The sequence below is a fragment of the Sebastes umbrosus genome, chromosome 13 (assembly GCF_015220745.1).
Source record: "Sebastes umbrosus isolate fSebUmb1 chromosome 13, fSebUmb1.pri, whole genome shotgun sequence".
Taxonomy (NCBI): Eukaryota; Metazoa; Chordata; class Actinopteri; order Perciformes; family Sebastidae; genus Sebastes; species Sebastes umbrosus.
In genome coordinates this window covers 31,215,393-31,240,394 of record NC_051281.1, presented here as the reverse complement: position 1 = coordinate 31,240,394, position 25,002 = coordinate 31,215,393, and the positions used below count along the sequence as shown (strand labels likewise).

Below are 25,002 nucleotides of genomic sequence, written 5' to 3'. Positions count from 1 at the left end.
ACATTTAGTTTAGTTTAGCAGGTTGTCAGCTGTGTGTCTGCCCGGATTATCTTTAGCAAGTGTCCAACAGTGTGTGTATTTGTGCTACGTTAGCAGCTCTAGCATTACCAGTGGCTTCGTGCTCACCGCGCCACACACATAAACTTGAATGAGTGTCCGACAGACCATGTGTGTGTTGGCGGTGGAGAGTGTGAGGTTGTTGGTGACGTTCTAGCTGTGAACATAGCAGTGTGTGTACACTTTATTTGTTGGTGAATAAATGCTGCGACTCCTCCGCTCAAGCTAGCTCGAGCCAACTTCTTGTATCCTGTAACTCTGGCTCTGCCTCTTAAGGTGGACTGTTAAGGTGGACCAGCTTTTCTCCTTACAGTGACGAGCCGCTCCTCTGAGCCGCTCAGCTTTGTAATTCATTATTAATATTTGTTTTAACCGTTTTAACCAATAGCGTTAATCAGTTAAAATGCTAAATGTTGGTTAACGGTTAAACGGTTAATTATTAACATCCCTAATCCTAGTACAGAACGTTCAAATCTCAGGCATCTAACTAAAAACCCATTCCATAAAATGCTAACTCATTTCCGGGTTCTGGGACTCGTTTCTGCACCACTCTATTGACCGTTGACTAAGCCTTACCGCCCGCAGTTACAATTTCAAAATTTCTAGCCAGCGACCGTCAATTTTGTCGGCTGAAATCCCAACTGTCTCTGGCCGATTTTACCAGCAGTAGCTAGCTATCTAGTTAAGCTAACATTAGTGCCATGGATTGGTTGAAAACGCTGTGTTCTGCTCACTTGTTTTCACACTCAACATTACAAGAGAAATATGTTTTTAAGATGAGGACTGGCCACTAAGTTTAACAAACATGATTTCTGGCAAGTTTGGCTACAGTTGTGTAATACAAAGCCGCTAGCGTTAGCCTACACTCTGCTAGCATCCAGGGGTTCCAGACACTGGAGAAATACTACTCAGTGGATTTACTGGTCATGATCAGGACTTTAATAATATAGCTCTTGATGAAATGGCCTTGGAAGTAACACTTAATTACGACTGAAGACAAATAACTTATATTGATGAAAAGTGAAAGCTAATCGGGCGTTTCTTTGAAACATCAGCGTGCAGCAGCAGAGCTACGACTCCGCCATTTTGGACTGAACTCGACTGCTGTATTATCAAAGGACGCTAGTAAAACGTCTGCCTACAAAACGCCGTACACAAGTAAAAACAAAATTACTCCTATTCTATTTTCATATTTAATGTCTCTACCAAAATGACCTGTGTTGAACAATAATATGCCTATTACAATAACTATTTACTTATTTATTAATTAGACTTTTTTGCCCGGCCCCTTCCCAGAGGAGCATAAAGTGAGCGATGAACATAAATGGAAGTTAGAACAATCCAGTAAATTTTCATGTCAAGGATCCAAAATCGATGTCCAACAGACCACAGACCACAGATGTGTGAAAGATTGTGTCCTATGTTTTTGTCCTGTGTGTTGGTAAATAGCCTACAACTCCATTAAATTCTGTTGATGTCATGCTACTAGCTTGTGATAAATAAACAGGTATTAAAGTGTACTCCATTTCCTTTCTGCTGCTTTCAGTATGCTGCTAAAACACAACAAATTGCTTGTTGATTTAAAAAAAATAAAAGTAAACTATTTCCAACATTCTTTTATTGAACAAATTTAACATTGAACTGAACACAAAAAGGATTTTAAAGTGCGGTTTTCTACCGATACTCTCTTTCAACTAACTTAAAAAAAGCAATCTTTGGCGATGTGTTTATCGCGCAAGTTGACATCGCGATGACGATGAAAAAACAATATATTCTGCAGCCCTAGTTAATACATCCACCACGGTACAGGCTTACAACATGCAGCCAATGGGTGTATAAGATAATAAAAGCGATGAATTACAGCCAATATATCCATTATTAAAGCCGCATACAGCTAGCAGGAAGCTAGTGGGTCTGATGCACGTTCATTATGCCGAGGAAAATAATACGGCTATTAGTGAACTTTACAACTTTTATGACATGATGATTTAAATGAGGGCTATTTAAGTGTTCATACTGGAAAGTTGATTTACTTAAAAAAACAAAACATCCCCTGATTTACAGACGTCTCTTTATACATCCATGGCTATGGACTCATTGGTGTTTTCAGTCCAGCGCTACCGCAACGCCACCTAGCGGCGTTGTCAAAAAAAGCAACACAGTTTTGTCTCTTTGCTTAAATACTTAATAGTAAGCTAGTTAGTCATGCTATGCAATTGTATCTTAGAGCAGATTCAATCCTGTTTAATCCATTCCTCACTCTTTTACTTGTGTTTTTGTTTCAACTAAATGCAAAGTATTGTTCTGACTACACCTCCATGCACACTGCTTTAACGTTTAGAGAAATCCTAAGCTTGGCACGCCTTTCAGTTGCTACGGTATGATTGGAAATTCTCTGTTCGGAGAAGGGTTTAATGAACAGTCTGTTAACACTAAATACAGCTCAAAATAAAAAATAAAAAACATTAAAACTATAACAAAAACAGGTCTTACCTTGAAGTCGCAAATGCATGTCACCATGTTCCCAATTCTTAGACATTCCCCATCGAACTTGCATGTGTTGGTGTCGCACAAGAACAGGTCTGTGTCCCGGTCATCAAAACCTGGAGGACCAAAGCCAACAAGAGACATCAGTGACTAAGTGTTTCTCTGTTCAGCCCTCAAGCAACTCTAACCTGAGCTGAATCCAGGGTCAGCCATAATGAGTGTCCACCATTAGTCATGGCTCCCAAAGCACAATACACTCTTTGATCATATACTGTGCACTTAAAAAAGACAAGGCTAGTACACATCCTTGTCCTTAGCTGCCAAAATGATGAAATACATAAAAAAAACACTAGTCTCTGGACTCTACTGGAGGGACGAACAAAAGATATTTCTTCATTTGGTGTTTTGATGATGGACAGCGTTGTTTAATACGTCGGTCCACAACCTCCCATAGGTGTTCAACAGAGGTGACTGTAGAGGCCATAGCACACGATTCACATCTATGGAAGCATCTGCATTCGTCATGTTCCCCTGCTCATTTATTCAGCTTTTTTCCTGTGCTATTTGTTTGTGTCCAACGAGGCTGACTCCGGGGGCCGTTGTCCTGGAGAGGCAAACCTGGGATATGATCCGATTCAGGCTGCGTTAGGGATCTCAAATGACTCCAACAAAGCATCCCGAATCAAATCAAAGAGTCACATGAGCATGAGACTAGACTGAGCTCGGGGCTATTAGTCTACCTGAACTGATTGCTTAAAAAAGCAACCCCATGTACATGCAGGCTTTTGCATTTCAAAGTACATAGGTCTAAATTTGACCGAATTCCAGCTGACATAGAGCTGGAAACTTTATTGTTAAAGCATTATGATTTATCCGTGTATGGTCTATTTACCCTACGGTATAATCCCGTTAACTCCAAGGTAAAAAAAGCAAGTTTGAAGAAGCAAGTTTGCTGTAGATTTTCATCAAACCCTATGACTTCAGTTATTAAGGGGGGGATTTAATGAGAAAACACATACTCTGTGGTTATTTTCATGATGAATTACTAATTGCCTGATGATAACACAAAGGGGTATGATTACATCCTGTTTTGGGATGTTGTAAAAGACGACTTTTTTTCTGATTCTCAGTTTGTTTATGCTGCTTATGTATTTGATTTTGAGGGCTTAGTATAGAAGTCATTATTATGCATCTATAAAATCTGCTTCATCAGCTTTAAGAGAGACACTAGAGCCTGACTGATGTACCAAATGTATAAGCTTATCACAAATATGCAAAACGAAATTACAGTACATTCATAAATGATAGGCTGCTTTACTGTTTGTAGTTAACTTATTTTTTATTCTTATGTCAAGTTTAACACAATGTCTTTTTTTGTTTAGCATTTATTAGGACTGTCAAAGTTATTAACGCAAAATCATTTTAATGCCACTCATTTCTTTAACGTATTAACCTTATTGAACTTTTGGATGTTGTAGCGGGGTCAGTAGATACTGACATCATATGAAACTATATAACCTGAGGAATCCATCAATCTTCATCAATCACGATTAAATATTTTAATTGATTGACACCGCTAGCATTTATAATATTTGATTTCCAGTTAAGTTTAGCATCATCTTTGATAACAATATAACTGTCACATTTTAAGAATCCTTGCAACTCTTTGTGAATGTGCTGATGACAAAAAACTATGATATGTAATTATCACACTTTCACACTCAAACGTGAATATCGCTGTTGGCCTTAAAAATCCATCGATCAAGCTCTAGTTGTCACCTTTGTCTCTACTGCCAACCTGAACTCATGAGAAGGTTTATAAATAGCACCATATTACATGGACATTCCACGTATAATGACAACACATTTTACGCTTTTCGCGCGTCATTTGTACGCCTCTTTTCGCACGTCATTTTTATGCTACGCAACAAAACTACGGTAACGGCTGCAATTGCAAGAAGGAAACAAAATCACTTATTAGGTTTAGGAAAAACATCCTGGTTGGGCTTAAAATAAAGTGACAGTAAAAAACATGTCACAAACGTCCCTTCAAAATAACTCGACAACAACTGGTTGAAAGTTCTGTGTTTGTTGTATTTGTCATTTAGTGCGATCGGGCAAAGACAGAGAAAGATTAACTGTAGGTCAGAAACTGACACAATTTAACCGTCGCTATGGGTGACGTTGCTAGCACAAATAAACAAATGCTTTTTTGAATCTCAATTTCCGAAGAAATGACAGAGCTGTTTTCCAGCCATGCTTCCAATTAAAGCACAACAGGGCCACTGCAACCAAAGAACACAGAGAACTGTGGATACTGATACGATGACTGGATATGCAACACCTTATAGGTTATTGAGTCTGCTGGTTGAGGTAATTAACTGAAACCTAAGATAAAGTTTAACTTCAGCTCTGGCTTTGCAGCAGCATTTGGGCTTGGAAGTTTTAAACATTAATGTAATCTTTAATAAAGCATTAAATATGGCAAATAGAAGAGCCTGAAGTCCAGAATGCGTGGTATAATTGGAATTTGAAGCAGAGGATGTGCAAAGATACTTATCTTTTCTGTTCATAAATGAACAATATGAGGTTTGTTCCTTCTTTTGTCTCAGTTCGTGCTTTGTAGCCTTATAGAAAATTGTTTAAAGCTATGCATGCAATGTATTTCACCTATGTGACTCAGATCACGTGAATATGAACTGAACATGTTGAGTAGAATTAACTCTTTTAAAAACTTTGTTTAAAGCTGCAGTAGACGAGATTGGAGCAAATATGATTAAAAAAAGTTATTTTTATGAAATGGTCTCTATATCCTGACAGTAGTGCATGAGACAGGTGATCTGAAATAAATCATGTGCCGCGGTGTCCTCCGGTGCTCCTAATGGCATCTGCAAGATTTCACAGCCAGAAAACAACCAATCAGAGCCGAGCTGGAGCCTTGCTGTCTCTGAGCAGCTGTCATCACTCACAAATTCCGATCAAACGGTCAAACTACGCAGCACTGATCAAATATGTGACCCGGCCGCCATGTAGAGATCAGTTGAGGAATTACTGAGCACCGCCCACCAGCCGGAGCAAACGTTCTCATTTTACAGCTAAACAGTACACTGCAAGATGTTTCTGAAACTTTATGTGAGAAAAAGTCATTAGAGTAACAGAATATTGATTCATATTTGATCAACGCTGCCTAGTTTGACCGTTTGGTGTCTCTCTGAAATGACCAGTGATTGGCCAAAGTCTCCCATCACGGGCAGAGTGCCGACTCCTCCCCCCCCCTGCATCCTGACTACACCGGTCCAACATCGACCCTGATTCCTCCCCTCATGTAAATATAATGTAAATAATGTAAATCAGCTTTTATTGTCACACATTGTTTTTTGTACACAGCACAGCACAGCACACAGTGAACTTTACTCTCTGCATTTAACCCGTCCTAGTGTGTAGTGGGTAGCTACTACTGTATATAGCTGGCTGGGGAGCAGTTTTGGGGGTTCGGTGCCTTGCTCAAGGGCACCCCGGCATTGCACAAGTTCGTACTCTTGAACCTGCGACCGGTTCCCAAGCCAAGTCCCTACGGACTGAGCTACTGATGCCTCATCCCTTCATCCTCCTTCTGGACCCTTAATCCATCCCTCCTCCGTCATCATGGCTCCCCTCCATGTTCTATGGAATAAACTATTCTAAACCCATATTGTTACTGGCATGGTCTTTGTTAGTGAACCGAGTGCTGAACTGATCTCATACAGATATTCTCTTCTGGCATGCCGTCCTCTACAGGGAGCACTAATGTCTAGTTCAGTTTGCTAACAGCTCTCCTGGAGCAGGTACCACGTCGCTGTCAGGCTCAAGGACACTTCAGCAGTACAATGTACACAGTTACTATACCCACTATACCAGCATGTAGCTCTACTCCATGTTTCAATCAGACTTGGCCAATGTTTAACATCAGTCTGATAGTTGCATTCAAAAGACAGCCACCATACAATGTACGTCAGTAGAAACACAATTAAAAAAAAAAACTGAAAGAGTTTTACAGTTTCAGTGATCACTTTCACTTCATCAAAAAAGAGCACTTGAAATCACCTTTATAGTTTTAATCTCAAGGAGTTTTCCATGCTGTTGATACAAAACCTAACAAGTGCTGAACTCAAATTAAAAGTATTTAATGAAACTTAAAATGAACACCATAGCGTTGGTAGAAAACAGGCGGAGTTTATCACCAAAAAAACTCTCAATGTCCTCAGCTTTGGGCTCTTTACCACTGACATTACGAGCCAGATATTTTATTTTCTATTCATAGACAGACTTATTATAATGGACACTTAGACTCAGCACCTTGTGTAACCTAACTGTAATAACCAATGCCCCTTTCCACTTCTAAAAGCCCTCCTTGGCATGGAACAACCTATCAGGCAATAATACCCCATGGAAGAGAGGCCCAATGTTAAAACCAACCTGCTATTTGCCAGGGTCCTGAATGACCATAAAGTGCAAGCTCTCTGTGCAAATATACAATCATCAAGCCAAGAACAGTGACATGAGAGGTCTCGACGCTTGGAGTGCATGGATGGAGCAAAGCCCTTAGCCCAAAGAGGGCCGTACTGTAAGAGGCAATCTGGAAAGCCACAAAAAAAATTGGCACCCAGGCAACTGGCATGGTGATACCCTTTGGAGAGAGGTATGATGACAGTCATACTACTGGCTAGGTGTATAGAAATGATTGGAAAATCCTTTTCATTAGAGTTATTCCGATACCGATACCAGTATCAGAAATATGTCCGATAACTGGATATCGGCAAGTACGCCAGTCTATGCACCGATCCGATACCGGTGTTTCCGCCAGTGTATTGCCAACACAGTCTCACGGCAGCTTCTGAAGTAGTCACAAAATGTAATCCCTTTGATTCGTGTACATAGGCACAAATTTCCCTTTTTTTTGTGACGCTCAGCACGACTTTCAACAACATATTTCAATTTCCGCTCCAGTCTTTTCAAAATAAAACTACTCAGTTAGGTTTAGGAATAGATCGACTTTGTTAGGCTTAGGCAACAAAACTACTTAGTTAGGTTTAAGGAAAGATCACAGTTTCAGTTTAAATAACACCGGAAGTGGTGTAACTTAAGTACGGAACTTACATGACAAAACTACTTAGTTAGCTGTAGGAAAAGATCGTGGTTTGGGTTAAAATAACTCAGGAAGTGCTGTAACTCAAGTTGGGAAGTTAGGTGACATACAAATCAACTTTGACTCCTGGTTTCACGCGGGACACGAACAGCGGTCTTTTGGGTGAAAGTCCTGTTTTTTGCCCCGCCGGGCCTGAGACGACTCCTCGCCAAACCAAAGCATCGGGGAATGATGTATTTTTAAGATGTTTTTTAAACTAAAATGTGTTACACAAGTAGCGAACACCTCGTAGTGTAGGTTGTGTGCTTAACGTTAGCGAGTGTTGGTGTTTGCGGTAAAGAGAGAGACAGACGGAGAGACAGAGGGAGCATGTGTGACGGAGTGACGGTGAGGGTCAGCTGTAGCTGTAGTGTGTGTACAGTTTAGGCTGTCGTGGGTGAATAAATGCTACAACTCCTCAAGACACAAGCCAAGTTCCAGTGTCTTGAAGGAATTTACGTCTCCATTACAACAGGGCTACCTGCTTGAGGATGTGTGTAGCCGTGGCTGTGACTAGTGGTCAGAGGAGCGGCTGTAAAACGGCGATGAACACATTTCATTTCATGTATTCTTCACAATAAAAGTCCCCCGTTATATTGTTATTTAAAGGCTTTTATTATGAAGCAGCAAAATCAGGATTTTCATCAGCAGCAACTTAACACGACTCCTGTACTGCTGAAAGTAGGGATGCACCGATACCATTACCAGTATCGGGTATCGGGTCCGATACTGTGCTCATATACTCGTACTCGTACTCGCAAAACGGCTCCAATACAACGGCACCGATACCACTTTACAGTGATCCCACCTCAACCGGCACGCACCGGCCCTCACTGTCATTGCGCCACGGGGTTTTGCTGAGAGATGGTGCAGTGAGCCCTTTGTCCACGGTGCGGCGAGGTCCAGGCGGGGAGCGCTGTAAAGCTGCGGCCGTGAGCCACCTTCGCCCCGAGCCTTTCCAAGCCGACCTAGAGGCGGTCGCGGCGCACTGCCTCGTATGGGTGACTCCCCAGCCTGCCGTGTGTCTCTCACACCCTCCAGCTGGCTGTTAACGAGGGTCTTTTGGCACAGAGAAGTACTCGTAACGGTACTCGGTATCGGCGAGTACCCAAATGTAAGTACTTGTAATTGGTCTGTGCATCCGTATCGGTGCATCCCTAACTGAAAGTCAAACAGTAAAATAAAGCAGATATTTGAAAGTATAAACATTAGCAAGAGATTCAGTTAGAAGCTACAAAAGTACATTATATCACAACCATACATGATCAGCAGTAAACAGCTGTTATAATAATAATAATAATAACTAGGCCAATATGATTGTTTTTTTATCAAACTGCTATCGGATTGGTACTCGGTATGGGCTGATACCACAGCTTCAGGTATCGGAACCTCTCTACTTTTCACAACTGCTGGTAGACTCTTTGTGAGATGGGAAATGTTTTGTTTTTGTGAAATCACTCCAAGTTATTAATTTGACAGTTTGATATTTTTGTTTTTAAGGTTTCCTGGACAGAAGGTTGTGAAAATAACAAATGAAAGAAAATAGAGGGAATGTGGCTCCTCCTCATGCCATTAAACTGTCTTCTTTACCAAGAAACAGATGTGCAGCTTGGATATCTTCAGGAGCCAGTAAGCAAGAAGAGCACACGTATCAATTGTAGACAACAACTTAGAGGGATTCATTACCGATGGAGTCATCCTTATGAGCAGCAGTGCAACTGAGACTTACAGATAAAATAAAAGACGCTTTGTCTACACTAGAAAAACAAAATAAAAGACGCTTTGTCTACACTAGAATTACAAAATAAAAGACACTTTGTCTACACAAGCATTACAAAAAAGATTTGTTTGTGTGAACTGTTTACAAAGACAAATGTGACGCATCAGCTTTTGTTATGGATGTCAAGCCTCTGAATGAAACAAGTATAAAACATAATAGAATAAATGTCCCAGATGATCACCTCTCAGAAACATCAGGGCCAACAGGGTTTCGGCTTCAAGGAAAATTCAGCACAAATCTCAATTAGTTATATGACAATGATTGCCTTAAAGCGAGTACAAATATAGATTTACAGTACTGGTACAACCTGAGAGGCAATTTCTCATACGTGTCAGTTAAGGGCTTAGGGAATGCGATATTCTTAAAAAGATGTTGTTACTGTCACAGTAATAAATGACACACACTCACCCTGACATGCAAGTTATTTTTCATCATCCTAGGGACGTTGTCTTTTACCAATAAAACTAATTTGGCCATTGCTACAATCCCTTTTTTCCGATTGTCTCAAGTGGCAGCTGTTGTGAATTCTGCAATCTGAGTGCATACGTTTGGAAAACATCACAATTAACGAGATTTGTTGTAAAAAAAAAGAAGCAATTTCTTTATGCCATTAGAACATGAACATAATTATATGCTAAAATAAGGGCTGTCAGGGAGATTGTTCTGGGGAGTGAAAGTCATTGTGTTTGTAAGAAACAGCTCAAGGCATAGTTTAAATCCAAACATGACAGTTGGATATTTGTTTTTTGTTCAATAGCTTCTTTTCAAATGTCCACATTTACTACTCGAGCATCTATGTTTGTCCAAACACAAATGGTTTTCCAAGCTGAGCAGGTAAAGATAGGTTACTAACCCTGACAGCTCTGCACACCCATTGAGTTTTTAGAGGGTGTAACATCTGCCGCATTTGACAAAGTGAAGCATTTACTGTTATTGTTCTGTCTCCAACACTTGGGATCCATTTCTGAGCTGAAACTCAGTTCTGACAACTACAGAGTGCCTGTCTAAAAAACTGAAAAAAAAGAGTGCCGGTGTAGTAAAAGAACAGAAATCAGAAAAGTGAAAGTAAACGTTGCGAAACACTTCCCTTACAACACTTGGCCTTAGAGCTCCAAAACTTTCAATCATGACTAACCACCATCCTCATGATAAGAATTATCTTTAAAGATGCATTTCCAATATGCAGAATTATAATAACCCACAGACATAAATCAAACCATAACTGTCAGTATTCGGAAGCTAAGTCTTTTGATGGAAACAAGTTTTGGAAGTACTGAATATCAAACGAGGTTTGATAAGTCAGTGAATCTTTATTCAATCACGTCATTTTTAGCTCATGAAACTGTGGCGGGCTGGATGTCAGATCACTTTGATCACATTTGAATTAGACTAAACAATGGTTGATTATGATCGGATAAAGGTCCAACATGTTAGACGCCATAAAGACATTATGGCCAACGTTATATGACGTTAATATATAATACGGGGGTGGGGGGGTGGAGGGGGTTGGGGCGGCGTTCTTATGTTCTCATCTCGTGAACACGGTAAACACGACACCATTTGAAGGCACCATAAAACCCAACTCCCTTTTTTTCTGTGGTTTCTGCTATTCTGGCTTTAGAATAGTATATACTATCCTAACCTAAAGTAAAAATTCCGTCTGCATCAGACAAGTCAGTAATTCTACCTAGAAGTAGCTCTTTTAATATTTTTTTTAACATTTAACAGAACAGACTCTTAATTCCTACATGATCAATATTCCATAAAGTCATTCTGTAGAGCGCGATGGTGAGAGATCTTACAGACATCTTCACAGTGGAAGGATCTAATACTCCTGTGCAACAGCAAGTACATTATGACAAATAACTGTGGTATTAATAACATTCATTATGATATTCATGTTGATCTGAACTGTCATTGTTTGTGGTACGAGGTGTTCTGTTACGTCTTTGTTATCTGTACTTTTTGACATTGTATGATTCCTGTTTATGTATTTAAAATAAAATAAAAAAACTATAAGTAAGCAGACGAACACCAAATGTTAATGGGTGCTTTTTGGTACCGGCTCTGTGCACAGCCCAGGTTGCACTGTGTCAGAGGCCTGGAAAACTTACACTTCCTGCTCCTGCCCTGCCGTTCCAGGAGGAGATTACAGTGAGCTGAATAATTAACGAAAACAAGCTGGCAAACATCAAATATTGAAAAGGTAATGTTTATATGCTAACGATTAAGATGGCAAGCGAAGCACTTACTTGTCTAAAAGAGAGCGCTTGTCAGCCAAATGCATCTCCTCCTACCTACCTGGAATTTCACAACACTAAGAAGAACGAGGAGTCCTTCCCCCCTGTTTTAAGCATTGTTCTGATCAATAATTAAGCAGACTAAATTAATAATGAAGGCTGAACAACCACAGCGGTGAGACATCCTCTCTTGACCTCTCTCGTGCCGGGGGCCTTTTTTTCTGTAACTTTGCAACAGGTTTTCTAATGTTTGTCATAGAGAGAGTTATTATTATGTTATTAAAAGCTCCAAGCACCAAAATCAGAATCAGAATGGGTACTAATTATAGAAAGTCTGAAAATAAAGCATTTTCAGTTTAACAAGCCAGTTGCTAATGACTAACTTTTGATACCGTTTTGATTAGACCTCCCTTCCAGTGGCACGTCTTATTCTATTACTCAGTTTCTTGCCGCTGGTTTCTCTCAGAGGTGTGGACCTGCATGCAGGAGAAGCACTTTTGACCTCTGTGTTGACAAATCTTGGAAGCAGATGGCCGATCCTCACCAGACTACTGGTAATTCACTCCACTTGATGGGATTTACAGGGGGCATATTCCGCACTTATCCCTGTCACTTCGACTATCAAAGCATCACATGGCCTTTCAGGGTGAACAATAGCAGGAGGATACAGTGAAGAAGGGATTGTGCCCCTGCTCAGAAACCCTCCCACAGGAGATGTAAGGTATATCAAGGGGTAAATACATTCATATTACAATACTGCAATCTGTGAAAAACTATTTGAATTGTGATAGAAAATAAAACTGAATTGGACAGACTGAAACTGGTACTTAGGGATGCATTCAGCGAGAGATGAATATTAACATTCTCGGCTTCAACTTGTTTTGATATGGATGAATAAAATGGCAAAAAGACATGAGCTGATTTTAGGCCAAAGTCACCTATTAAAGATAACACAGACTTCGCTCATTTATCTAAAGTGATACAAGCCAAATATGACAGGCAAAGTGCCACCAGTGGGTTGACTGTGATAATTACACAAAATGTTGAATACACAGTCAACTGTGCTGGATGGATATAAAACCTGTCCAATTGGTAGTGATGCACCAGTCTGACTTTTTCAGTCCCGATACCGATAGCAATACCTGTGCTTTGGGTATCGGCTGATACCGAGTACCGATCCAATACCAGTGTTTCATTAATAAGCTGTATGCCTCACTGTGTGGACGTGACTGGGATCATTTTGTTATGTGTAAGGCAACATCAGGCTGGACTTAAACATCGCTTTCCTAAGTTTTATCATTAAACCGTCAAGAGTGGTTAACACGGCCAGTCAAATTATAGGGAAACCACAGATGCAGCTAAACAGCAGGCTGGTCTTGACATAACAAGTGATCATCCATTGTACCCACAATTTGAATTGTTTGGCGCTTTAGACTGCCAAAAACGTCTATAAGAATTAATTTGTCCCAAGTGCAGTTAAATTATTAAAGAATTAAATACATAGTTAATCACTCACTCCCCCCCTGCGCTGAATTTGCACATTTGCCTCGTGTTCATGGAATTGGCACATTGTACATTTGTAATTGGCCTTCAGAACCTACTGAACTCCAAGCTCCTCCAATGTTTTTATTGTTTCTTACTTTTTGTCTTATTTGTAACTCATGTTGAGAAACTAACTAACTAACCAACCAACCAACCAACCAACCAACATTAAAACAATAAATCGTACTCCAGCAACTTGGCAAAAAATCTTCAAAATTAACAGCTTTTTACTGCAGCAACAAATTCGTCAAAACTTAAACAGGAATTCAAATTCCATTATATTATATATATACGTATATGTGTAAACATAGAATTTAATTGAATAGATCGGCCCCATTGTCACAGATACCCGATCTAGCTATCTGAGTCAGTATTGGCCCGATATCCGATCCAGTATCAGTATCGGTGTATCCCTTATTGGTTTGAAAAGAGTTGGCTTTCCATGTTCATTCACACGTATAGAAACATAATTAATGGAGCACCAGCTTTTCCATGTAGGTAAATTACCATCGTAACAAGACCTCAACCACCACATTGCTTATTTATTAAGATTTGGCTAGTTGATTTAAAAAAGCCTTAAAGGAGCAGTGTGTAGGATTTAGTGACATCTAGCAGTGAGGTTGCAGATTGCAACCAACTGAATAGCCCTCCGCTCGCCCCTCCCTTTCCAGAGCTACAGTGGCCTTCAGGTAACGTAAAAACGGCCCTCTTTAGAGCCAGTGTTTGGTTTGTCCATTCTGGGCTACTGTAGAAACATGGCGGAGCAACATGGCCAGCTCTGTCTCCTAACAATTACGTTCCCATACAACTAAATTGCATTCTCAATTATGTTATATTTTGTCATGGATTATGTTTGTCTTTGACGTTTAACAAATACAGCATGTATTGTATTGTTGAGGTCAGTTGAGGAAATACCAAGCACCGCCCACCAGCCGGAGCAAATATTCTCATTATAAAGCTGAACAGTACACTACAAGATGATTCTGACAACATGAGGAGAGAAATAGGCATTACAGTAACAGAATATTAATTCATATTTGATCAGCGCTGCCTAGTTTCACCATTTGATCGGAGCTCGCGACAGCTGCCTCTGTTGAATGAGCAGCCAATAGGAATGCTCTCTCTCTCTGAAATGACCTGTGATTGGTCAAAGTCTCCCGTCACAGACTAGATGTTCTAAAGCCTGAAAACAGAGCCATGAGGAGGAGCAGAAGTCTAGTTTTCTCTCAGAACACTTGAATTACAATATGCTGAAAGGTTATTATGGAATTTTTGGCCAATGATGCCAAAAATATACTGCCTACTGTAGCTTTAAGTATCTGAATCTGCACATAGCTAGTATCTAATATTGTCAAATAAGTAAATAATTGGGGAGTCATAAGTGATGATTGAGAAAGATTATTTTACTATGATACGATACATTGTTTTTAAGGAAAATCCTACTCATTCTGCCTTTAAAGACACAATGAAATAAACATACATTTAAACACTTGAATTATAATATGCTGAAAGGTTATTATGGAATTTTTGCCCAATGATGATAAAAACATTCTGCCTGCCCAACCCTCGCTTTAAATTGGTGGCTGGTGACAAAAACGTTTCACAGTTCGGTGAGTGACTAAGTCTTGTGAAGTTTTACTTTGGCACTTCCAATGTGTAGATTACAGGTTCCCATACACAAACATAACCAGCTTTTTATGAAACATACGTACAGTAATTAAAGAAACAAATGCTCTCTGCTGACATATGACTCATATGAAGTGTTTTCACACATCCTGCCTAGTGCAGCTTTACACATTCCAGTACATGTCTCCCAATGACACACTGACTGAGTTCACCACAGGCATCTCGAGACCAAGTCTGCACTCACAATAGAACAAAGATTAACTTAGTGTCAAGATCATTTTGGGATCCTCTGTTCTGCCTCAGTGAAGCCGTCAATGGCCGTTGTTCATGGCCGTCCACAGATGCAAACCAAACAGAATGACAATCTTTGTCAAACCCACTTTCTCTCCCCTCTGTTTTATTCCACCGAACAGAATCCCATTCAGCACTGGTTCAAAGGCAGCACTGCTGAAACTGGTACCCCGTTCCCATTTTCATGACACTAGCTGCCCATAATTATCTGCATCTTAGCACTGAGGTGACACTGAACTCATCCCCACACAGTTATTCAGCCTGTCATAGTCTCCCTGGGCTTGAAAACTGTCACACATTAGTGCTGTTGTTAAAGTGCATGTGCAGGAAGGAGTGGATAATTAAGCCCTGTGCAATTACTGGCTGTTGTTTTTTTTTAATTATTATTGAAAGGGGTTTATCTTTTTTCACGACACGGATCACGTGTCACTTGTTCTGTCCTGTTAATTCTAATTGATGCCGGCTGCATGTGTGTATGCTTTGTTCTCAGTATATGCACTTAAGCCTCCTCAAGGCGTTGTTGGATAAAAGCCTCGAAATGCATATGAGAGTGTGTCAGGAAGTGGGGAGGTAGGCAAGTGTGTATTTGGACAGGATGTGAACCATTATCGGTCATCACGAGCAAATTATCACCACCATCAACAGCCGCACAAAATGATCCTCCAATACAATACAAGATATGGTAGACGGTTTATCCGATGGAGAATAAACACCAGGCTGAACCACTGCAAACTGACACATTAAAACAGATGAGCTAAGTCATCGCTGCTACAGTCATTTGCTAAGGATTCTGGGAAGAAAACTCTAAAACCTTTAAACAGATAAGCCGACCACACAGAGCACCATGACACTCTAAAGCTTCATTTAAAAAGAAACAAATTAAACACTAAAGATGATTCAAATTAGTGATGCACCGATCTGACTTTTTCCATCCCAATACCGATAGCGATACCTGGGCTTTGGGTATCGGCCGATACCGAGTACCGATCCGATACCAGTGTTTCATTAATCAGCTGTATGTCTCACTGTGTGGAAGTGACTGGGATTATTCTGTTGTGTGTCAGGTGACATCAGGCTGGACTTAAACATCGCTTTCCTAAATTTGTGAAACAAAATGCAACAAATAAATACATAGGTAACATAACATCAATTTACTGAATTTTCATTTGCTGTTATTTATTATTAAAATAATAAATCGTACGCCAGCAACTTGATAAAAAATATTCAAAATTAACAAGAATTACAATTCAAGTATAAACCGTTTTAATGCAGCAACAAATTGGTCAAAATTAAAAAAGGAATTTAAATTCCAGTATATAATGTATATAGTATATAAACATAGAATTGAATTTAAGTATCGGCCCCATTGTCAAGATACCCAATCCAGCTATTTGAGTCAGTATCAGCCCGATATACAATCCAGTATCAGTGCAGCCTTAATTAGAATGATGCAAATATTATAATAATAACAATATTTCTCATTTGGTCATGTTTGTGTCTGTCTCAATTAGCCTGTTATCATAATCAAATTCATTTAAAAAAATATCCAATTGAAGACTTTGTTTGTGAATTTATATTTATTTATATGTATTTGTTTAAATGTCCAGCTACCTGCTACACATACTCCCTATGTGATGTTTGCAACATATCCTCCTATTTCTTTCTATTAACATCCTAGTGCTCTATTCAGGCTGCACTGACTCCATATTGATGTGTGGCTGTTATGAGCTATATTATCAATACTGCTACTTGCCCATGAGTGTGTGGACGCGCTCTCGGAGCTATTTTAAGGGTTCAGACTTGGACAGGCGACAGGGGAAATATATGGCGGCACAGCCGGCTGATTTACAGAGAGAGAGGAGAGGAGAGGGGAGGAGAGGAGAGACGCTGGTCGGCTCTGCAGCCTGCTCTGCTCCGCTCCTCTCCTCTCCTCTCCTCTCCACTCCGCTCCTCTTCCATCGCTCTGGGCACCGAGCACCGAACACACACAACAAGTTTACAGCTCGGTGGCCTATAAAACAAACCACTACATTTATATTTAAAGTAACACTCGATGGAACGACTGGGACGCGGAAATAATCCAATTAAACGGGATTTATGCGATGTATTCCAGAATTTGAGGGAATTAAAGTGTAATCAGAATGGAAGAGCCGGAGTTGACCAGAAGCATGTCGTTACGCAGAGATGAGCACAGAGATGCGACTCTGGATCCTCTATTGATAACACTGTTGGTGTTATTATCTGGATCCTCTATTGATAACACTGTCGCTGTTATTACCTGGATCCTCTATTGATACCAGTGTTGGTGTTATTATCTGGATCCTCTATTGATACCAGTGTTGCTGTTATTGTCGCCTTATTCTTCCGTTCACATGATCCTCACTGCTGCTGCTCTCACTTTGTCTCCGATCCAAATCATTGATCCCCTCTCTATCCAGCTGATTATTGTGACATGATCGGTGGTGGATGCGTCGCTGTCATGCTCCAAGACCAACTCAACCAGGCTAAATGCACTAACTCAACCAGGCTAAATGCACTAACTCAACCAGGCTAAATGCACTAACTCAACCAGGCTAAATGCATTAACTCAACCAGGCTAAATGCACTAACTCAACCAGGCTAAATGCACTAACTCAACCAGGCTAAATGCATTAACTCAACCAGGCTAAATGCACATGAAGCAACCCCCCAAACAACTGTGCATCCTGTCATCATGGTGTTCTCTGCAGCCTGGGCTCCACAGAACAGAGACAACACCAGACCCAGGCATGGACATCATAATAAGAACCAGTCATGCGTTAGAGAGCTAAAGAGCTCCTCTAAACTTTGTCCTCTAATGCTGCTTTAGTCCCGCTGGATCACTAGTCGTCTGGTTCTCTAGATCTAATGCTGCTTTAGTCCCGCTGGATCACTAGTGGTCTGGTTCTCTAGATCTAATGCTGCTTTAGTCCCGCTGGATCACTAGTCGTCTGGTTCTCTAGATCTAATGCTGCTTTAGTCCCGCTGGATCACTAGTGGTCTGGTTCTCTAGATCTAATGCTGCTTTAGTCCCGCTGGATCACTAGTGGTCTGGTTCTCTAGATCTAATGCTGCTTTAGTCCCGCTGGATCACTAGTCGTCTGGTTCTCTAGATCTAATGCTGCTTTAGTCCCGCTGGATCACTAGTGGTCTGGTTCTCTAGATCTAATGCTGCTTTAGTCCCGCTGGATCACTAGTGGTCTGGTTCTCTAGATCTAATGCTGCTTTAGTCCCGCTGGATCACTAGTGGTCTGGTTCTCTAGATCTGATGCTGCTTTAGTCCCGCTGGATCACTAGTGGTCTGGTTCTCTAGATCTAATGCTGCTTTAGTCCTGCTGGATCACTAGTGGTCTGGTTCTCTAGATCTAATGCTGCTTTAGTCCCGCTGGATCACTAGTGGTCTGGTTCTCTAGATCTGATGCTGCTTTAGTCCTGCTGGATCACTGGATCACTAGTGCCCTGGTTCTCTGGATTAAAGCACTAACTCCCGCCGTCATGAGGTGACTCTCACCGGAGCAGTTCCAGCCGGTGGGCGTCTGGCAGTCGCTGAGTGAGGACGGGAAGGCTCTCAGTTGCTCCACAGGTAAAGTAGCGAGGAAGGAGACCAGAGTGATCCGGAGCCAGCCTCCCGCCGTCCCGCTCCACCGGTGCAGCCGTCGGGGCTCGTCGAGCGGTGCCGCCGCCGCCGCCGCGGACAGACCCATGTCTCACTGGCCCCGGCAGCACAGGCGGGCTGGGAGAGAGACGCAGACTCGCACCGACAACTCCGGTCCCGGCAGGTTGAGCGGGGCGCCTAGAGACCCACGGAGGAGCATTTTCCGTGCGACACCGTGCGCCCCATGTAGCAGTTCTTACCCCCGTGTACACTGACCGAATGGGTTCCGCCCGGTCCAGGGGAGGCTGCTGCAAGAAGAGGAGGACTGGGGTGGTGGTGGTGGAGGTGTAGAGGGGGGGGGACTGCCGAGCCTGGGTGAGAGATGGAGGAGGAGGCTGGGTGGGATGAAAAGTTAGCCAGGCAGGCGAGACGACTTGAGAGAAGAGGAAGATGCTTGAGGATGAAGAGAGGAGAGGAAAGATGACAAAGAAAACAAAAAAGGAGGGTGATTGAAAAGGAGGTAATCAAACTGTAGAACTGAGAGCCAGAGTATCCCACGGTCACGGTCAGGGCTCGGACACGGCGGCAGTAGAGTGATAGTATCCACGGGTGAAACCAGCAGCTCTCCTGCTCGAGCGGAGCGGTCCTCCCGGTTCCTCTGGAGGCTATGTGTGCTGCGTTCACAGGCGCAGCGAGTTGCTGCTTCTCTCTCTCTCTCTCTCTCCCTCTCTCTCCTTCTCTCTCTCTCCCTCTCTGCTCCCCAGCAGCTGTTTCCTACAGTGGTTATGATCACGCGGAGTATGATGCGAAGAGGGAGGGGGTGCTCCTCCAGTAATAATTGGAATATCTTACTGGTGGAGTAGGCAAAACAGTGGAAGACAGAAGGAGAGAGATAGGGGGGGAGAGAAAGAGGAAAGAAAGCAAAGCAAGGCAGAGAGCTCCAGGTCTAGTCCTATCAGTTGCTGGTGCCTACACCAAAGGGTAGGCTGTAGGCCTGGAAGGGAGGATGCACAGCCTTTATAATTGGCCGGCAGCATTTTAAAAAGTCTGCAGGAATCGATTCGTCCAGCCTGGCCTTGGATAATTGCTCCGCTTTGAGACGACACGGACGCTATTCCTGGGTCTCTGCCTCCAAGCAACCCGAAGAGACCTCGATATTATTCATATACTTTTGGACATAACCTGCTGCTGTCACGCGGGGCAGGATGCGGCCAGTAATCGACATGCTTTCGGCCATGAAATGCCCTAGAAAGTGCGCAGCATCTGCAAGATTTAAAGAGGCCAAGTCCAACATCAGGTTGAGAACACTCACCCTCTGTGAACCAAGGAAATTAGAAGCCATGCGCATGGAAAAGCCCATAGGAAACAAAGGGGCTGCTGTTGAAGCCTGTCATGACTATAAAGAAGATACTTGACCTCATGATTATAAGGAAGCTAAGCTGCAGCTGCCTGTAAACAAATAAACCTTTTATTGCTTTTCACTTACTTCAAGCTCATTACATGGGAATATCATGCCTTGTCTCTGCTAATGGGTTCATGACACACATGCTTTGCAGCAACAGCAACTAGTGTTGTCAGGCTATTAAATGGGCATTATCAGTTGCTATAAGCCCCATAGATGTGGGTCAGTAGGGGCCTACTACACCCACTAATTGGTTTTATCATCTATTCACATGTTAGATCACTGAAAAAATGTATAAAAGAACCCAACAGCGACCATATTTATTACAGGGGCAGAAGCTGAAATCAGGCAAACACAATGTTTTCCCTAAACTTAACTGTTTTTTGTTGCCTAAACCTAAATAACTTGTAGTTTTGTTGCTTAAACCTAAATGAAGTTGTATTTTTATTTCCTAAACCTGTTTTTGTTGCCTAAACCTAAAGAAGCTGTAGTTTTGTCGCCCAAACCAAAAGAAGTTGTAGTTTTATTGCCTAGACCTGTTATTTTTGCCTAGACCTAAAGAAGTCATAGTTTTGTTGCCTAAACCTAAATAAGTTGTAGTTTTGTGGTTTAAACCTAAATTAAGTTGTATTTTTATTTCCTAAAGCTGTTTTTTTATTGCCTAAACCTAACTGTTATTTTTGCCTAGACCTAAAGAAGTCGTAGTTTTGTTGCCTAAACCTAAAGAAGTTGTAGTTTTATTGCCTAGACCTGTTATTTTTGCCTAAACCTAAAGAAGTTGTAGTTTTGCTGCTTAAACCTAAATTAAGCTATATTTTTATTTCCTAAACATGTTTTTTTTCATGCCTAAACTTAAAGAAGCTGTAGTTTTGTTGCCCAAACCTAAAGAAGTTGTAGTTTTATTGCCTAAACCTAAATGTTCTTTTTACCTAAACTTAAAGAAGTTGTGGTTTTCTTTCCTAAACCCAAAGAAACCTTTTTGTTTGTGTTCAAAAACACTTTTCAGTTCCACTTTCACTTTTACAACATAGTAGGTGTAGTAGGCCCCTAATGACCCACATCTAAGGTGTTTATAGCGACTGATAACACCTATTTAATGGCCTGATAACAGTCGAATTGGGTGCATAGACACACACACCTGCACACTAGATGTCTTCTGTGGCATCACATCGAAGAAAAACACATGTGGGGGATGGAACCTAGAGGACACATCTTAGATGTTGGTGTTAATCTAAACATGGCTGCCCCCCATCAACACTCTGTGTGCAACTATTCTCATGGCAGTACAAACCACCACAGGAATAGCTAACTTCATTTGCACAGGATATTCATAGAATGAGTGTAAATATCTCGGGACACCTTTTTGGTTGCACCTGATATTCCTAATGTTGTCATTGAATCAAGTGTATGTGAAAGGGAAGTGCTAACGTTGTTTTGTTTTTTATGTCTAGTACATTTCCTGTATGAGTGAGACTCCCATCTATTCCTGCAGGTGGCCATTTCCACCAAAAACGCCCTGCTAGACTCATTGTACTCTACCTGCCCCAAACAGCAGACAGAGTGGCAACTAAATACAGTACAAGCATCTGGCAGCAAAACAGAGATTTTGTCTCAGGTGTTTGAGGCTTACAGGGGGTGGAACTCAATGTGGCTAGAAACACCAGATAAATGAGAATATTGCTTTGTGTCTACTGGATGTTCAAACCTGCATTGACTTTTTTGGCCACTTGGGGGCAGTGGAAGCAAGCTGTAAACACAACCTTGACATATTATCACCTTTTTAGGTTGATATTGCGAGCTCATTAGCAAACGGTGGCTTACACATCCAGCAGATATGTAGTAACATTGGCAATCATTGGAGTCATGTTTCTAGATACCTGATGAATATCTGGTGCTTTATAGCTGCTAAATGCTCCACTATGTTCACCGGCTAGTCGCTAACTTTGTCTGTTTGTTGTTTGGTGCTGAACTGGTAGTGTGGTGCTGAAAATAGTTGCCTGCTGCATCCGTCAAAGTGAATTACAACAGTAAAAGAGGCTAATATGCTCCGTAGAGGTGAGAGGAGAACTGCAGAGTCGGGAGAGTTTGGACTACACAAATATAGTTCAAAGCTAGGGTTGGAAAATGTTCCTCAAAAACATTTTTTGTTATATTTGTTGAAATTCTCATTAAATCCGACAGCAATCAACAAATCAAATGCTCTGCCAAAAAAAGAAAAAGATCCAGTATCTGTGGCAGTCGCAGGGCTATAATAAGTCTGTCCAATCATACGACCTAACTACCTCTACCCGTGCACTCACAGAGTGCTACAAGAATGAGTCCTAAAACTTGGAAATGAGTTAGCATTTTAGCACTTCCAGTTCTTTCGTCTGGAAGTCAGTGGGTTTTTTGAATGGGTTTTAGTTAGATGCCTGAAATAAGGGGGTTAACACAAGCGGAAGAGTTTTTAACGTCTTGTTCTACGACATAAAATACGTCAGTACCCACTTGTGTATTTTGACACATTTATGTGTCTTAAAAAAGGCAGTTGCTAAAAAGTGGCTAAATGAGACTACTAAACGTTATCACGCCGACTCGTCTGCCTTTACAGCCTCGTTGTGTATACCCGCGTTCATGCAACCATAGTTTGTTTATAGCCTAACATTAGCTTTTTACTCCTGGTGATTGCATTCACGCTTCAAAAATCATAGACGTGGTGTTCATTTGTGAAGATAATCTTTCTGAACCAAACATGTAAGTATCATAAACGTTTGTTTGCCACAGGGCTTATTTTCTGCAATAATCCAAAACCCAATGGAAAAATCCCATTGGCTTTTTATCAAGGGAACCAGGGCGATGCTAACTTCCTGGTTGGCCTACAAAAATATGTCATCTCTTGAGCGCTCTATTGCATGTCACCAGAATCTTCAACAAGCTTCTAGCTTGACAGCTGTGAGTACTAACAATAGCTATGTTCACTGTTTACGTTCAGTTTTGGGGGAGTGGCTTTGGAGGGAGGCCTGAACGGACCATCAGTGTTGCAGACTTGTCGACTTTCTCGCTAGATTTAGCGACTTTTGGAGCTAGTGCTTGTAGCTACTTTCATTGGAAAGAGGGCAACACTGCGCTGGGTTTTTAAGTTGGATCATTTTTTTTTTTTTAATCGAGCAAGAGTTTGCTTTAAAGGTTCATTATTGAACTTGTAAATAGGAAAATAATTTAAGCACAAGGCTGACTTATTGTAAAATTTCCTGCTGATGAAGGCCACAATATGTGGCTAAAAGCTCAGAAAAACTTCCAGTGTTGTAACTGGACCTTGATTTTTTTTTAAATAATGGTGGGTTAGCTGCAGCCCAGATGTTAGAGCAGACTGTCCATTAATCAAAGAGTTGGCAGTTTAATCACCACCTTCTCCTGTCCACTTGATGAAGTGTCCTTGAGCAAGACACTGAACCCCAAATTTCTCCCGATGAGCGTGTACTGTATGTGGGGGGAAACATGTAATTTGCTTTAGACAAAAGCATCTATCAGATGAATGTAATGTTTAAAATGATCACAAAATAAAGACGTGCAGTCTTTGTCTGTAGATCTGTCAGGCAAAACCAGAGCGAGGACAGCAACAGAAGCTGGCTGAATATGTATAGTGTGAGTCTGAAACTATGACAAGGAAGAGGAAAAGATAAGGCTAACTAGCAGAATAGTAGCAAGACAGCCCAAGGCTGCCTTTGTACTGGTGCTAATTTGGAATTCAAAGCGAGGCTTCTCTTTTTGCTTCCAGCAGTCTTCATTTGTCCACTGAAGCATTTGGGCATACTGTACAGTTGCTGCTTTCCAGGCAACCTTGTGTATAATCTGGTGTGTGAAATAGGAGTACAATGGGAGAAACAGGAGTTAAATATGAGTTTTATTGTAATGCCATTTGAGAAGTTGGATAACCCATTTCTCTGTTGGCACTAGAGTACTTCACATGAAGTGTGTGTTTTTTTTCCTGTGGCACAGCTGTAGAGAGGAAGCTTTAGTCCTTGCTTACATCATAGACACCTGTAACACAGTTGCCAAACTTACTTCCACCATGAGTCCTCCTAATTCCTGGCAGAAGGAGAGAAAAACTATTTACCAGCATTTTTGAGCAATCACCAACAGGACCAGACTGGCCGCTTTGGACCAGTTTTCCTTGTGGGCAGTTTCAACCATTTTGGCTGTTGGGGCTGTGACACTGACGACTAGCCCAGTTGACTGGCCCAGACTGGTTTTGGGGTGGAGAAAGCTATCAGATGGCCATGGATCACGATCAGACCCTTTAGCATAATGGTCATAACTAAGCTGATCTCAATACAGTTTAACACAAGGCCATGTCAATGAATGTTGGCTGGTCTGAGTCAAAGGCCCACGAATATTTCTCATTCCCAGTCCATCCTGTTTTGCTTGCGTGTGCAGAGGCCAGTCGCCACCGCACTGGGATGTATAACAGGGAAGGCTGACTTTAGAACGGAGTCGGTTCACTCTTTAGGGTTTCATTTTACTGGCATGTAAATAGAGGAATCTTTTGAGAGTCTCCAGTCTGACTCAAAAGATTTGGACCACTTTGCAACCCTGTTACCTACAAAATTACAGGACACAAACAGTGGTCTCCTAAGTGAAAGTCTTGTGTTTCTTTAAACCACCCAACCTCCTCGCTACATGGCCTTCCTCGGATTAGAAACGGATTTGTGATACCTCAAAAACAAGCGTAATCTGGGATAAAATACCTTTCCCTTGAAACGGGACAGGAACAGCGGTCTCCTGTGTTTGTTTGACCCACCCATCCACCCTGACCTCGTC

The 25,002-nt window shown here is 41.5% G+C and overlaps 1 protein-coding gene across 2 annotated transcripts in view; it reads right to left on the bottom strand.

Annotated features, from left to right (window-relative positions):
- tmeff2a (transmembrane protein with EGF-like and two follistatin-like domains 2a) overlaps window positions 1–20,230 on the bottom strand; it is a 162,513-nt gene extending 142,283 nt beyond the window's left edge. Inside the window, exons 1-2 of one of the 2 annotated variants that reach the window (XM_037789970.1) lie at window positions 18,717–20,230; window positions 2,551–2,660 (exon numbers count right to left, since the gene is read on the bottom strand). In XM_037789970.1, the coding sequence (XP_037645898.1) occupies window positions 2,551–2,660; window positions 18,717–18,909 (303 nt within the window). In that variant the 5' untranslated portion in view covers window positions 18,910–20,230. The remainder of the gene's footprint in view (window positions 1–2,550; window positions 2,661–18,716) is intronic. The other variant, XM_037789969.1, reaches the window with a different exon arrangement.
- Window positions 20,231–25,002: the final 4,772 nt, after the last annotated feature.